The following is a 14781-nucleotide window of genomic DNA, read 5'->3' as shown; positions in this document are numbered from 1 at the left end:
ATTCTGTTACTCTTACTAAAAAAAAGTTTCATTTAAAGGCCATTGGCAATAAAAATGAATCAAGTACTTTAAAACTTGCTGAAAAGGTTAAACATGTATAAACACATCAATCAACAGGCAACATTTGAGGACCATCTTTTCTTTAAACAGAAGTATGAGGTTTTTAAAATAAATGAGCATTAATGGTAAAGGTGACTATTACAATCCATTTCTATCACAATGTAAAATAAAAGTGACAAAGTATGTCAGATGTTGACGGTATGTTAAATCAACAATGAACATCTCCAGTGTACTCCAATTTGTCTAATAGAAATAAGGTGTCTTTTCAAATTCCAGCTTTCATTTTATTTTTTTAATTTTATTAATTTATTTTGATTTATCAACAATCACTTCCATATGCTTTTGAGTTGAAAATTTTTCTCCCCCTTCCTCCTTCCCCACCCTCCCCAAGACGGCGCACAATCTGATATAGGCTTTACATTTACATTCCTATTAAACATATTTTCACATTAGTGAAGTTGTAAGTAAAAATTAAAACCAATAGGAGGAACCATCAGAAAGAGGAAACAAAACTCAACAGAAGGTAAAAATAAGTGATAGCGATTCAATTTCCATAGTTCTTTCTTTGGATGTGGACAGCATTTTCCATCCCGAGGCCTCTGGAGATGTCTTAGATCCTTGTAATGCTGAGAAGGGTTCAGTTTAACAATATTAGTCATCGCATAATGTGGCTGTTATTGTGTACAAAGTCCTCTTGGTTCTGCTCACTTCACTCAGCATCAGACCATATAAGTCTTTCCAGGTTTTTCTGAAGTTAGCCTGTTCATCATTTCTTATAGCACAATAGTATTCCATTACATTCATATACCACAACTTGCTCAGCCATTCCCCAGTTGATGGGCATCCTCTCAATTTCCAATTCTTTGCCACCACAAAAAGACCAGCTTTAATTTTAGACTGGAGAATGAGCTAGTCCAAAAGTACAATACTGTACAGGGCAGAGAAAAAAAAAGATTTTTTCCTACTATTGTATTATTATTGAATATATTATCTAGTACTGAAAACTAAAAGGAAGGAAAAGATATGGGCTTATAATTATAAGCATTAACTATGAGGATAAAAAAATTCACAGAACTTACATGTCTCTGTGGGAAATATGCCAAAACATAGACCTTGCAAGGAGAAAGATGTTTTCCTGTCTTTTGGGTAGGTAATCACTTTAAAAGTCTAAAGATATTAGAAAGATGTGAACTCAAATGACACTCAGCTCACAATTTTCAGTTTCAATCAACTCCAGAAACCAGCTAGCCTGTTTCATTACAACAGAAAAACTGTAACTACCCCATTCATTTCCCACTTCTTATCTGGGGACACTAAGGTACACTGTGGTCTTCTTATAGGTTAGTTGAAAGTAAGGATAATTTGCTAGATGTCAGTAATCATGAGCTAATTTATATGTATTTACTCTGAAGCCCTTCATCCACCTATTTTTGTTCTCAGATATGCCACAAAAATTCACACGGACACTTATTCCAAGTATTACAAACCTTACCGGTTTTGCTTTTTTCTGGTGGTCACCTTTCCTTTCATGCTTTTTGTAGGACTCATAGGAAACAGGATCTATGCCCCATAAACATTCCGTCCACTTGCCATATATCATAAAGAGCTTCTTTTTGCTGTGGTTAAAAAGAACTTTATTTTCTTTTCTGTACAGTTAATATAAATTATAAACCATTCATTTAAATTAGCAGGATTTTAATTTCAACAGTAGCTCTAGCTTCCTCTTTTGGCATTTTTTCCTACAGAATATCTGGGCTGCCTCTGGGCACAAAAACACTGAAAAACTAGTTTAGATCATTTATTCATATTACTATGGACAGAATATTCATGCTCTTAGTTCATTCCCTTAAAAAAGTTAAGGTTTATTGGGAAGGCAGAAAAGAGTATGAGGGTGTGAAAAATGGAAAAGGTGAATGGCAATGCTACAAGGGGCAAGCAGAGGTGAGAAAATTGGTTTTCATTAAAAAGGATCAAGTTGCAAAATGTACAACCCAATTAGGGTTAAAAAAGTAGAAAGAAGGCACATAAGTTTTAGCATTACAGAATGGATCACTTCTCTTGTTTAAGAATTTAGAAGAAAGGAATAAATTAAAGGATTGAGAAGGATGTAGCCAGTGGTAAGTAATAAGCAAAAACAGTCATTTTTTTTCGTAGCTACTGGGGAAGAAGAAAGAATGATATGCCTGCATTCAAGGCTTAAGGGGTGACATAAAGTATTGATTTTTCTGGTGATAGAGCTAATATTTCCTTGAGCTTGGGTTTAATTACTCTAGAGGGTAATTTCACATTTGTTCAACATCTTAAAAGGTAACATATATGTTTTATGCTTTTCTAGCACGCAGAGTAGTAGAAGGGTGCCACCTTTCAAAGTTCTGCTTGGAATCAGCACTAAACTTGAAGTCAGGAAAGATCTGGATTCTGAGCCTGCCTGTGATATGGAATGCATGAACCCTGGGCAAGACGTTTAACCTCTACGAGCCTCAGTTTCCTTAACTGTAAAAAGGAGATAACAGAAACAGGACTATTGTGAAGACCAAATGTGCAAATGTATGCAAAGAGTTTTATATGCCTTAAAATGCCATGTAAATGGCATTAGTATTATTAGTGTTACTGTAAAGATACTATTATCTGTGAAATTCACGCCAGGGACTAGGCAAGCACAGTGATCTAACAGTAAGAAAAATGATCTCTTCCTAGAAGGAGAATGACATTTATAAAGGTACACTTTCAGGAATAATGCAACCTAACCTAAAAGCAGAAAACTAGAAAACCAAGAACAAGCAAGAATATGAACACCTAGAGGTAGTGAGCACCAGGACTCCAAATCACATGCCCTGGATAGAATCCCCTGAAAATATGTCTCTATAAAGTACCTTGATATGAGTACAAAAAACGGTTTTCATGATGCATAAGACTGGCTCTTTGGTGGTTGAGAAATAGTGTATGTGCAATGCAACTTTTCTGTTCTAATGAACAAGGCTGCTGTTCTTTCAAATGTGTAAGCTGAATTATAATTTATTCAAATGAGGGAAATTTCTTAATCCTTTTTTTCCAAGTTACTTTATGGGTTATTTGAACAGGTCTTAAAACCCAGTAGGGCACAGAAGGCTAAGAAACACCAAATGTTTTCATTTTAAAATAAAAAGTTCCAATTAGAAGAAACCATAAATTAATTCCAGCTTTTTATTTTTTAGATGAGGAATCTGAATCTCAGAGGTGAAATGACCTGCCCAAGAAGGGTCACTTTTCACAAAAGCCACTGAAATAAGTTAAGGCAAAAGTCAAGTTGTTTATTACAATGCCATTAACAATCTATCTGCTTGTTAAAGTAAAAAAGGTATTTAAACTATGGAAATCCAAAAACTCAATCATGAGAAAAAAACCATCTCTCACAACAAAATAGTCAACGAGGCTCAGCTTTAAGCAGATAAAAGGTACATAATGAAACCAAATTCACACTTCTGCTTTTAAATTGGCCACATAATTTCTCTAAAGGAATATGTGAGAAAATTACACAAATCACATATTAAGATCACTGATATCGACAGTATCATCACAGAAGAAATCTTCCTAGGGATCTAATCACTTATCACTACACCAAAAATGAAAACAAAACCCACCTATTAAATGGTTTCCCTACCTTTTCTAATTTGAAAATAGGTTCTACATAGACAAGCTATAGATATGGTCAAATCTAATAAAAACAGTAGCAATTTGAGGATTTTAATCAATAGTCAAAGAAAGCAATAAAGGTTTGATTTTTTAATCTTATTGGTAAATTTTTCAAACATTTTACGATGTCCAATCATAAGAAAAACAACATGGAGTAGTGGCCAGAAAGCCAACCTCAGAGTTAGAATGATCTGGAGTCCAGTCCTTTCCCAGACACATACTAGCTATATAACTCTGGGTAAGTCATTTAAACTCTCTATACTCCCTAGAAACTCTCTAAGACTCTGAAGTTAAATTTGCATTAGTAGAAAAAGTTTCCTTACTAGGAGCTCCTCTATACCAATGAAATCATAAATCTAGATGTAAAAAAAATTTAAGTTCAAAACACAATTATTTTCAAAAATTAAAGTCCAAATTAAAATGATTTCTATAGAAGCTTTGTTTAAAATAAAGACAAAAACTATTTTGAACCAACAATGATTTGCACCTACCTTTTGTCCTGAATGTATCCTTCTATTTTATGAAGTTCTTTGCCAAACAGCCCACATGGTTTAAAATTAAGTACACACTTATCTCCAGTTCTGAAAAAGAAACCATAAAACTCCACTGCATTATAAAAATTTTCCCATCACATTTCAAAGATTACAAGCAATTTGCCTCAGAAGCAAATATAAGTATTCAATGTTTGGAACAGATTCAAACAGAATCCCTTTACCAATCTTTGTTGCTGTTATCTGATGACCTTCACAGCATTCTCCTGCCTTCCTTAGTGACATGGGCACAGACTCCTCTTCTCCCCATCCTATGCCATCATTTCTGGCAACCTGGATAGTCACATAAATGACCCTAACACCCAGGCCTCTCAATCCCTTAACCTCATATCCTATGATGTCCAGTAAAATTCAACAAACATTTATTAAGTGCCTAATATATTCCAGGTACTGTATGAGGTACAGGGAATACAAAGACAAAAAAGAAACAGTCCCCACCCCCAAAGAGCTTATACTCTATTAGAGGAAAATAAGTATGAGTAAGTAAGGTAAAATGATGTGATAATAAGATAATTTCAAGAAGGTATTAATAACTAGGGGAAGAAGATGAGAATCAGGAAAAGACTTGCTTAAGAGGTAAATCTGAGCAGTATTTTTTTTAACCAAGCAGCTGTGTTTATTGGGTGTCCATTGTATATGCAAAACTAGGGAGATTCTAGGTTGGTCAGCTTCTTGGAAATAGGACCCTTCCAACTGAGAGACAGGAGGATGCCCATGGTTTTGAGGGACTTAAAGCCTGGTTCAGGGAGGTGAATTTGATCAGAGCTTTGAAGGGACAGCTACAGTTTGTGAAGAAGTAGAAGAATCTTGTTCCATAGCTTTTTTTTTTTTTTTTGAAACTAGGTCTTCCTATCTTGCACAGGCTGGAAATGTAATGGCCATTTACAGGCCCAACCTTGCTACTGCTCATTGTGCTGAGCAATACTTTTAAAGAAGCTCAGGATTCTATGAGGCAAAGATGAGGAAAGAGTGTATTCTATAAATGGGAGACAACTTGTACAAAGACACAGAGGCAGGAGTTGAAATCTCATGTCGTGGTATAAGTGAGCAGAATAATAAGACTGGAACAAAGAATGAGTAAAAGAAAGATATATGAAATAAGACTAGGAGGCTAAACAGAAGTCAGTCTATGGAGGCCCATAAGCCTATTATAGGCTGAGAATTGTTTTATCCTAGAGGCAATGGAGTTACTAAAGATTTTTTTCCATAAGGTTTGATATGGTTAGATGTATTTTAGGAAATGTATTTAATTTGGCAGCCATATTTGAACTGGAGAGCAATTAGGAGGCTATTATAAAACTTCATGTAAAAAGTGATGAAAACCTCTAAGACAGAGGTTCTACACATGCCTATAGGGTACCTAGTTGCAAATGTGAGACTGGAGTTCAAGAAAAAGATTAGGATTCAGGATGCACACACACATACGTGTATATATATGTATATCTATTAAGCATTGAATAGCTGTATTCAGGAGCAGATAGGGGAAGGGGGCAGCTAGGTGGTGCAGAGGCTAGAGCACTAGGCTTGGAATCAGGAAGACTCATCTCCTGAGTTCAAATCTGGCCTCAGATACTTCCAAGCTGCGTGATCCTGGGCAAGTCACTTAACTGTTTTTACCTTGGGTCCTCATCTGCAAAATGAGCTGGAGAAGGAAATGGCAAACTACTCTAGTATCTTTGCCAAGAAAACCCCAAATGGGGTCACGCAAAACAGTTGGACACGACTGAAAAATAACTGAACAACAACAAATGTGTGTATGGACATATAGATACACACACACACACACACACACACACATACACACACACACCAAATGAGACTGTATTCAGGGCACTTCACAAATCTTAAAGGGCTCTATGAATGTAAATTATTTTTATTTCTAGATTCTGTACTTATTTGCACTCATCATTAACCCATGAGAACTGATGAGAGCACCAAGGGAGAAAGTTTACCAAGATAAAAGAAGACAGACAGGGGCCACTCACACTTAAAAATCAGAAAGAGGAAGATAACTCATGAAAGAAAATCAAGGAGTGGAGAGGCAAGGAAGAGATTCAAGGGAAGAGAGAATGTTCAGGAGGAGGGATTAGTTAACAGCATCAAAAGCCTCAGAAAGGTGAAGCAGAACAAAGACTCAGGAAAATCCATTGGATTTAGTAGTTAGGATCATGTAACTTTGGATAGTTTTAGCTGAATGTTGGGTCTGAAAATCAGATTTAAAGGGATTAAGAAATGAGTGGAAAATAAAGAAATAGAAACAACTGTAGTAAACTGCTTTTTCTAGGATTTTGTCCCTGACAGGGTGAAAATAGCAGCAACAAGTGAAGGATTTTTTTAGATGATGGAGGAGACCTGGGAATATCTGTTGGCAGGAGGGAAGGAATCAGTGCAGCAGGAAGAGGTCGAGAATGATGTTGGGGGGGGAGCCCCCAGAGGATAACTGTACAAGTGGAAGGGTTAGCTTCAGCAAGGAGAAGACCCACTTCTTCAGAGACTAGAGCAAAGAAAGAGAGAATAGGAGATGATAGACCAAGACTTGAAGATGTGGAGTGGGAGTAGGAGAGGAAGTTTGTAAAGGAAACCCTTTTTTTTTTCAGTAAAATATGTAACAAGGTCTTCTGTTGAGATGGAGTGGGAAGAAAGTGAATAATGGGAGAGGTTTGCAATAGCCACTGTGAAGACTGTAATACTCAATCAAGGAAGAATAAAAGGTTTGCTTTGCAGAAATGAGGTTCCAGTTTGAGGTTAGATGAGATAAATTTATAGTCAACTCAGTTAACATAGTCACACAATTTTCTCTAGGAATGTTCAGCACATGAGCACAAATGAAGAAGGAAATAGTGGAGATAAATGAGGGTTGAAGTTTGGCAAAATTTGACAAGAGGGCAGATGACAACATATGTATGGAGGGAGGGACATGAGGCCAGAATAAAGGGATAGGCTAAAAGAAGAAGGAGCAGAGTGACTTTAGACCATTGTGAGGATGAATAGTTCTAGGAAAGGTGAAACAGAAGGAAAGACTGAAAGAGAAGAGGGTCTGTCCAAAGAGGGGAATTTCAAAATTCTGGACAGAACAGTTAAGAGTCATGGTCAGTTCAAGGGTATGAAAATCCCTGTGTGTGGTGTAAGTAGAATGAAGATTCTACTTAAGTTCATGGGAGTTCAGAAAATTAATAAAATGGGATGTCGGTATGTTCATGGGAAAACATCAACAAATATGTAGAAGGCCTCAAGTATAAAGGAAAGGTTGGGGGGAGGGAGGAATAATATAAGCCTGGTACTACAGCACTATGTTGTTGTTGTCCATCCGTCATTCTCGAAGGTGATGATCAGGAAGGTGATGTCATGACTTGCAAATGAACTGGATTCAAGTGAGCGAGGGCTGTGCAAAGTCACCAGCCTCACTTTCTCCTCTGGAGCCTTCTGAATCCAGTGGCCAGATATAGATCAGAATGGCCCCCACTACAGCACTAAATAGCTTAAGAAAAGAGGAGGGAAAATGACCTAGAGGTCAGCAGATGAATTCACAAATAAAGAGGTTTGCTGAGTGGTGTCAGCAAAGGCACAATATGGATGTAGGATGGAGTAGTACAGCTACACCTCCTTCTGGTCAAACTCCTGTTGGGGGTGGGGGGCGGTTTGGCATGATATAACAAACAGTACTAAGAAAGGTAAAAACACTACAGTAACTTCTGGACAGAGTCAAGTTTCTGTTACAATGACACAAGTATTTTGGAGGGCACAATGTAACAGGAAGAAAGAAGAGTGTATGGACTATGGGGGAGTAGGACTGAAGTGCATATGGGTAAGAGCACAGGGAGATAAAGAAGGGAAGAGGATTTTGACTTCAGCAGACCTCCCTCTGAAGCACAAGGATAAGGTTATTAAGAGGGAATGTACTTGCCATAAGATAGGAAATGACAAAATGGATAGGGGCCATCTGTCCTATGATGACTGGGAACAGGATTAAGGCCTGGCCTGTCACTCCAGGAGGGCCAAGATTTTTCATAATTCTTAAACTTGAGTGACTAAGGAAAAAGTTGATTAGGTCCCTATAGGGCACAATGCTATCCTTTGCTATCCTCACAGAGTTTACCCCCCAAATGGTAGGAGTATGAGACATACCCAGGACTCTACCTGGCACAAATGCTCCCAGCAGCTAAGTCTCCTCTTTCCCCCTATGCCCATTCTCTCATTCCACCAGTCCCGGTGTCTTAAGGACACTGAGATTTATAAGTATTTAGCAACCCCTTTGGATGCATAGCTGACCCCTACACTTAGAAATTTGGTATTAAAATGGGTTAGAGTTCTCCTCATAGGTAGCACTCTAGAACCCTAGATACCTAGAGGATGAAGTCTGGGATGGCAAAAAGTCTACTTTAGGGAGTACTTCAGGCATCTTGGCATAGTGCTTGGCACATTTGTTGTACCACATCATTTCACTGTAACCCCATTTTGGGGTTTTCTTGGCAAAGATACTGGAGGGGTTTGCCATATCCTTCTCTACCTCATTTTACAGATGAGGAATTAATGCAAACAGGGTTAAGTAACTCATCCAAGGTCACACAGCTAGCCCAGAATCACACAGCTATTAAGTGTCTGAGGCCAGATTTGAACTCATGAAGGTGAGTCTTCCTGATTCCAAGCCCAGTTTTCTAATCACTGTGCCACCTAGCTGCCACCTGAGTGGATTTGAACTCAGGTCTTCCTGACTCCAGTCCTGGCTCTCTATCCACTGAACCATCTAGCTTGTATGTATATGTGTGTGTGTGTGTGTGTGTGTGTGTGTGTGTGTGTGTGTGTGTGCATGTGTGTGTGCGTGTGCATGTATACACACACACACATACATTTTTATATACACGCACATACATTTATTCTATACATAATATATTCTCTTCCCCTCTCTCACCTTTTTCTCTTCTCTCCTTCCTATGACTCCTTTCTCTCCTTTCCTCATCATTCTGTGTCTCTTCCTCCTTTCTTCCTTTCTCTCTTTCTCTCCCCTTCTCACTTCACTTCCAAGCAATATCACCCACTCCCATGGCTCCAACTGTTACCTCAATGTAGGAGACTTCCAAATCTTTTCAACTAACCCTGACCTTTCCCTTAAGCTTTAGCCCCATATTTCCAAGAAAACTTATCACAGAATCTAACTGTTAAAGGGCCCTCAGAAGTCATCTATTCAAACTTGTAACCTCACCAGGTTCTTCCAGGGGCTTGATTTTGTGTGGTTTTATTTCCAGCTGCCTCACTTTAACCCATCAAGTTTTTGGTTTTTGGTTTTTACTTTCTTTCATCTATACTTTCAAATAAGACATTTGGTAAACTGTACAGGGAGGTAACAAAAATCTTCCCTCCAAAATGTAACCCTCCTAACTACCAAATTCTGCTAATGGCATTGGCATTATCCTATTCCTTCAAAATCTTGGAATCATCCCTGGAAACTAGTTGGATGGGTTAGATGAAAGAGTCAAATTCTGCTTTTTTTTTTAGCTCTGAAATATTTCTTATACACATTGATTGAATGAACCTCCCTTTTTCTACTTTCACTGCCAAAACTCTAGCTCAGGCCCTTATTACTTTTTTGCCTGCTCCATTAAAATAGCCTCATACCACGTGTCTCTGCTTTCTGTGCCTCCCTTCTCCAATCTAGTCAAAGTTGCCACTACCAAAGTCAGCTTCCTATGCTCAAAACCCCCACTGCCTATGGGGTAAAAGACCAGTTCATTAATTTGGCATTCCTCTACAATTCAGTCCCAAACTACCTCTCCAGCTTTGTTTTACACTACTCCTTTTCACATATTCTTGTGCTCTAGTAAAAACCAGCTATTTCTTATTCCCTGATCTTATCCTCTTCTCTTTCACATTTGTGAATGCTATTCCCCATAACATTCCTCAGATCCTCCAAATCTCACCAAAACAGATTACCTCTCACTGCCTTTCATCTCTACATTTTGAAATATTTCTTCCTCAATGCCAATTTTAGGATTCCTCTGTCACATAAATTCTTCCATGATGCTCCCAGTTATAAATTATTCTTCTCTCCTTGAACCTCTCATGTCACTCTATTTGACCTCTCCTATACATTGAATCATTTTCTAAATTGTGTTAACCTGTGCACATCTCATCCTCTTTACTAGGCTACAAAGTGCTCCTAGAAGGCAGAAGTGTTATCATTTTTCATTTTTGTATCTTCAGTGCCTCACATATATTTGACATAATAATTGTTTGTTGAAGGACAAAATAAAACAAGATTAACCAACTCAAGCTTTGATCAAAATGTAAAAAGTGCTTAACTATATGATGGCATCAATCACAAATCAAAGCTAACAAATATTTCTTCAGCACTCATCCTATGCAAGGCACTATGCTAGGTACTGGGAATATAAATATAAGACAAGACCCTTGTTCTTAAAGAGTTTACAATTCAGTGCAATAAACAAGAACATGTGAAAAGTAAAGTAACAACACATGACATGTAACAGTTTAAGACAAAAACATAAAAATAAACATCAACAATACCTTGTGCTTATATATAGCACATTAAGAAATATAATTATACACATTGTACAAATGAGGTACAGAGTGTTTAAGTGATGTGGCCATGGTCAAAAGTGTCAGAGTTGGGACTTGAACTCAGTTATCCTAAGTCCTATGTTCCTTTTGGAATAATAACAGATAACCATGCCATGATCTTGTTTGGTCATTACATAAAGACATGGTCGGTATCTTTTAGCTGGAGAAATGTTTTAACTCCACAAGTATGTTCTATTACCTGTGATTTAAAATCTCAACTGTTCCATACTGTTCTATCCACAATTTGCCAATAATTATATTATGTACACAGCAGGTAGGATTTGTCCACGTGTAGGCTTCATTATGTCTGTGAAAGATGCCAAAAAACAAGCAAGTCAGAAACCAGAAAAGCGAACTCATTGCATGACCCAAAGAAGCAAAATCCCAAACAGAATTAAACCATAATGATCTTAAACCCTGTAGAAGAGCACAATATTTCTTTGAACTCCCTCAATAGGGGCTATTTATTTAGCATTCGTTTGAAATTTATTTTTTCTTTCCTTTGTAACCTCAACAAAGCCTTTTACTTAAATGTCAAGGAAAGTTAATAAGCAATAAAAGACTGAGACAAAGGAAAATTGCTTTTCTATGAAGCTGTCCCAAGAGAAACACTCTACAAAACCCATGTTGTGGTAACTATGTGTTCACTGGTGTGAAAACTTGGAGGTATAAGGAACTGTCCCATACTACACATCCTCTAGCTATTTTTCCTTTTAATCATGATTACCACCAAATGTCCTTTCTTGGAGAAAAAGAAATTAACAGAAATTTAGACTTAAAAAATAAGCAGTCTATATTTATAGTGATGCTACCTTAAACCAATCAATCAATCAAGAAACATTTATTAAGAGTCTATTATGTTGCAAGTACTGTGCTAAATACCTTAAACAGCTATAATTACTAGCAAAAATTAGATCATGGGATCCTGGAGCTGGAAGGAGGTATAATCTAGTCCCTAAAGCACAAAACCCACTACAATATCTACAACATCAAAGCAAATGTATCCTATATACTATGACTCAAGTTACCCAGGCTGGATACAAAAGGCAGTTTAAAATGTGTCAAAGTGGCTTAAATTCTGTGGAGTCTATCAGTGAATAAAAAGTGTTACTAAGGGATTATAGCCATATTATTTGTCTAAAAAGACTTTTTTTCCTTTGTCAAGACCTTCCCTACAATGCTATCTTCAAGGTATATGACCTTGGACTGTGTCACAGAGAAGACTACTATTATAAGCTTTCCTGGTACTTATGACAAACTTCCTTGGAGATGGTCCAACACTGATGTATTTGGTTGAATACATCTATGTAGCAATGAGTCATGTTATAGCAAAGCTCCAAGATACTAGTTTATGTATATGATAGCATATGGAGTTGGCTGCCAAAATGAAATGTCCCAGCTGAGCTCCATTTCATCTAGACTCCTGAAATAACTGACTTATCAGTCTCTGTATTTCTATTTTCTCCTTGTTATAATCCAAGCTGTGCATTAAAATCAGATTAACCTTTTTTAATTATAAACACCTCCAGTTGAACTCTACTGTTTAGACTCTAAACAGTGATTTTCCATTGTCTTCCAAATAAAACCCTTGTTTGTTAAGCTTTTCATTACCTGGTCCCTTCCTACCTTTCTAGTCTTCTTACATATTACTCTTCGCCATGTACTCTAGTGATCTAGTGATGCTGGCCTCCTTGCTATTCCTAATGGAAGCCAGTCATCTCCCAACTTTGAGCATTTTTATTTGCTGTCCCTCATGCCTAGAATTTTCTCCCTTCTCATCTCTGCCTCCTGGCTTCCTTCAAATCTTAGCTAAAGTTCTACCTTCTACAAGAAGCCTTTCCCAGTGCTCTTTAATCTTAGTGCCTTCCCTCTGAGATTATCTCCAATTTACCCTACATATATACCTTGTTCCTATTTAAGTTGCTTGTATTAGATTGTGAGTTCCTTCAGAGTAGAGTATTTGGCCTATTCTTAGCACAGAGCCTGGCCTATAGTAAGTACTTAATAAATGCTTGTTGACTGTTAGCCTGACGTTCAAAGCACTCCAAAACCCACTTTTTTATCTTTAATTATAAACCTTATGTTTTAACCAACTTGAAAAAGTTACTGTTTTCCAAATGCCTTGAGCTTTCTCATATTCACAGTGTTTACTGCCTATTGGAATGCTGTTGTCCAATATCCAAAGCCCAGCTCAAATATCACATCCTCTAAAAATCTTCCATAATTCTCAAGCTGGAACTCCTTGTTCCAAACCTTCAAAATTCTGTTTGTACCTCTTTTATAACACAAGTAGACTATGATAAATATATATTTGTGTACATGTTTTATCTTACTAAATTACAAACTCCTTCAGAGCAGAGCCCATTTTTAATTTATATTTATATTTCCCTAAATATCCAGAATAATACTTTGCATATACTGTATAAATATTTGCTAATTCATAGCTGGAAATGATTATGTTAATAATGTCTCTAAAATCATATTGCTATACTCAAATAACTAAGTTACTACTTTTGTTTTGGGTTTTTTTGGTTAGGCAATGGGGTTAAGTGACTTGCCCAGGGTCACACAGCTAGTAAGCCTTATGTGTCTGAGGCCGGACTTGAACTCAGGTCCTCCTGAATGCCGGGCGGCTGCTCTATAAGTTACTACTTTTGGCTGTGAGGTTATCTTCTAACCTTATTATACATCACTAAATTAGAGAGTTCTGCTTGTGCTAAGCAAAAGATTAGAGAATATTAATAGTGTACAAAAAACTTTTGAAAGTCCCTGAGTAGCCAGACATTTGAACAACTTCTCCAGGTTAACTGAAAATCTAGATCATATGATTAATTCAAAACCTGTATTTAAGTTAGTTTTCAGTATTAGAAAGGTGAACAAAGTATTTCAATTAAAAAAGATTACTATTTTTAACAGAATCTACCTAGACCAAGTTAGGGGAGATAAATTAATCCATCAAACTATAAAGGCATGGACACAATAAAGAAAAGAGAGATGTTTATTAAGCAAATTATATTTCAACGAAACAGCTCATCTCTCCTTTAAAGGGGAGAGAGCCACGAGCTAAATTACCTAATACCTACTTGAGAAGCTCCAGTGTAATTGTTCCTCGGGGCTCTGCTTCTACACTTTTCCCCCAGAACTTCAATTTGGGGTAGATTGAGCCATGAAAGATAAAGTCCTCATTGAGACCTTCTGAAAAAAACGCACTAATGGGAGGATGGTGACTGACTTGTTCAGATATAAATCTGAATCCTAAATCATCCCTAGAAACCAAAAAAAGAAGGGGAGGGGGAATATGGAAAGGATAAAGGTCCACATTAATTCAAACAAAATCAGTTACTGAAATTGAAATAAAGGTCAACCCATAAATCAAAACAAATACTGAATCTACACCAATTTTCATAGCTCCCATCAGTTGGCAGGTAGTGGTAAATTGATGTCATTTGAGGTTTGGTTAGGACACATCCCAATTCTTGTCCTTTATAAGCAGAGTGGGAAGTAGAAGAACATATGTTCTATCATTCCGAACAAATAGTATTTGGCCAGAAATGTTTAATACATAATTATTTTATTTCAACAGACTGTATAATTAGGCAGCATGCTGACAAAACACATCACTATTTCACCTTAGGAGAACATGAAACAAATCTGACAACATGACAAGGAAAGGAATATGAAAGGCTCTCTACATGGACCCCTAGGTATACTTCATAGAATTAGTATGTGGTATTATATTAGAATAATTAAGAGTTGATAGTAAGAAGTAGCTTATGGATAAAGCAGTGGAAGATCAGAACCAGTGAATTAGACACCTGTCATAAGAAGTTCTTGCACTATCTCTGGCACAATAATGCCAAGAATTCCCAATGCAAATCAACTATTCACCTAAACCATAACAGCTGTAGGTGTACTAAGATGT

General features: G+C 37.0%; 1 protein-coding gene across 14 annotated transcripts in view; it reads right to left on the bottom strand.

The window, feature by feature from the left end:
* Window positions 1-14781, bottom strand: part of OSBPL2 (oxysterol binding protein like 2) — a 101418-nt gene that overhangs the window by 17129 nt on the left and 69508 nt on the right. For 13 of the 14 annotated variants that reach the window (XM_020981520.2, XM_020981527.2, XM_020981511.2 and 10 more), the window contains 4 exons: window positions 13943-14125; window positions 11059-11166; window positions 4224-4313; window positions 1553-1676 (listed from right to left, as the gene is read on the bottom strand). In XM_020981520.2, the coding sequence (XP_020837179.1) occupies window positions 1553-1676; window positions 4224-4313; window positions 11059-11166; window positions 13943-14125 (505 nt within the window). The remainder of the gene's footprint in view (window positions 1-1552; window positions 1677-4223; window positions 4314-11058; window positions 11167-13942; window positions 14126-14781) is intronic. The other variant, XM_020981528.2, reaches the window with a different exon arrangement.

Source organism: Phascolarctos cinereus, unplaced genomic scaffold (assembly GCF_003287225.1).
Source record: "Phascolarctos cinereus isolate Bilbo 61053 unplaced genomic scaffold, phaCin_HiC Scaffold_2;HRSCAF=192, whole genome shotgun sequence".
In the NCBI taxonomy this organism is placed as follows: Eukaryota; Metazoa; Chordata; class Mammalia; order Diprotodontia; family Phascolarctidae; genus Phascolarctos; species Phascolarctos cinereus.
This window is presented reverse-complemented; position numbering and strand designations above follow the sequence as displayed.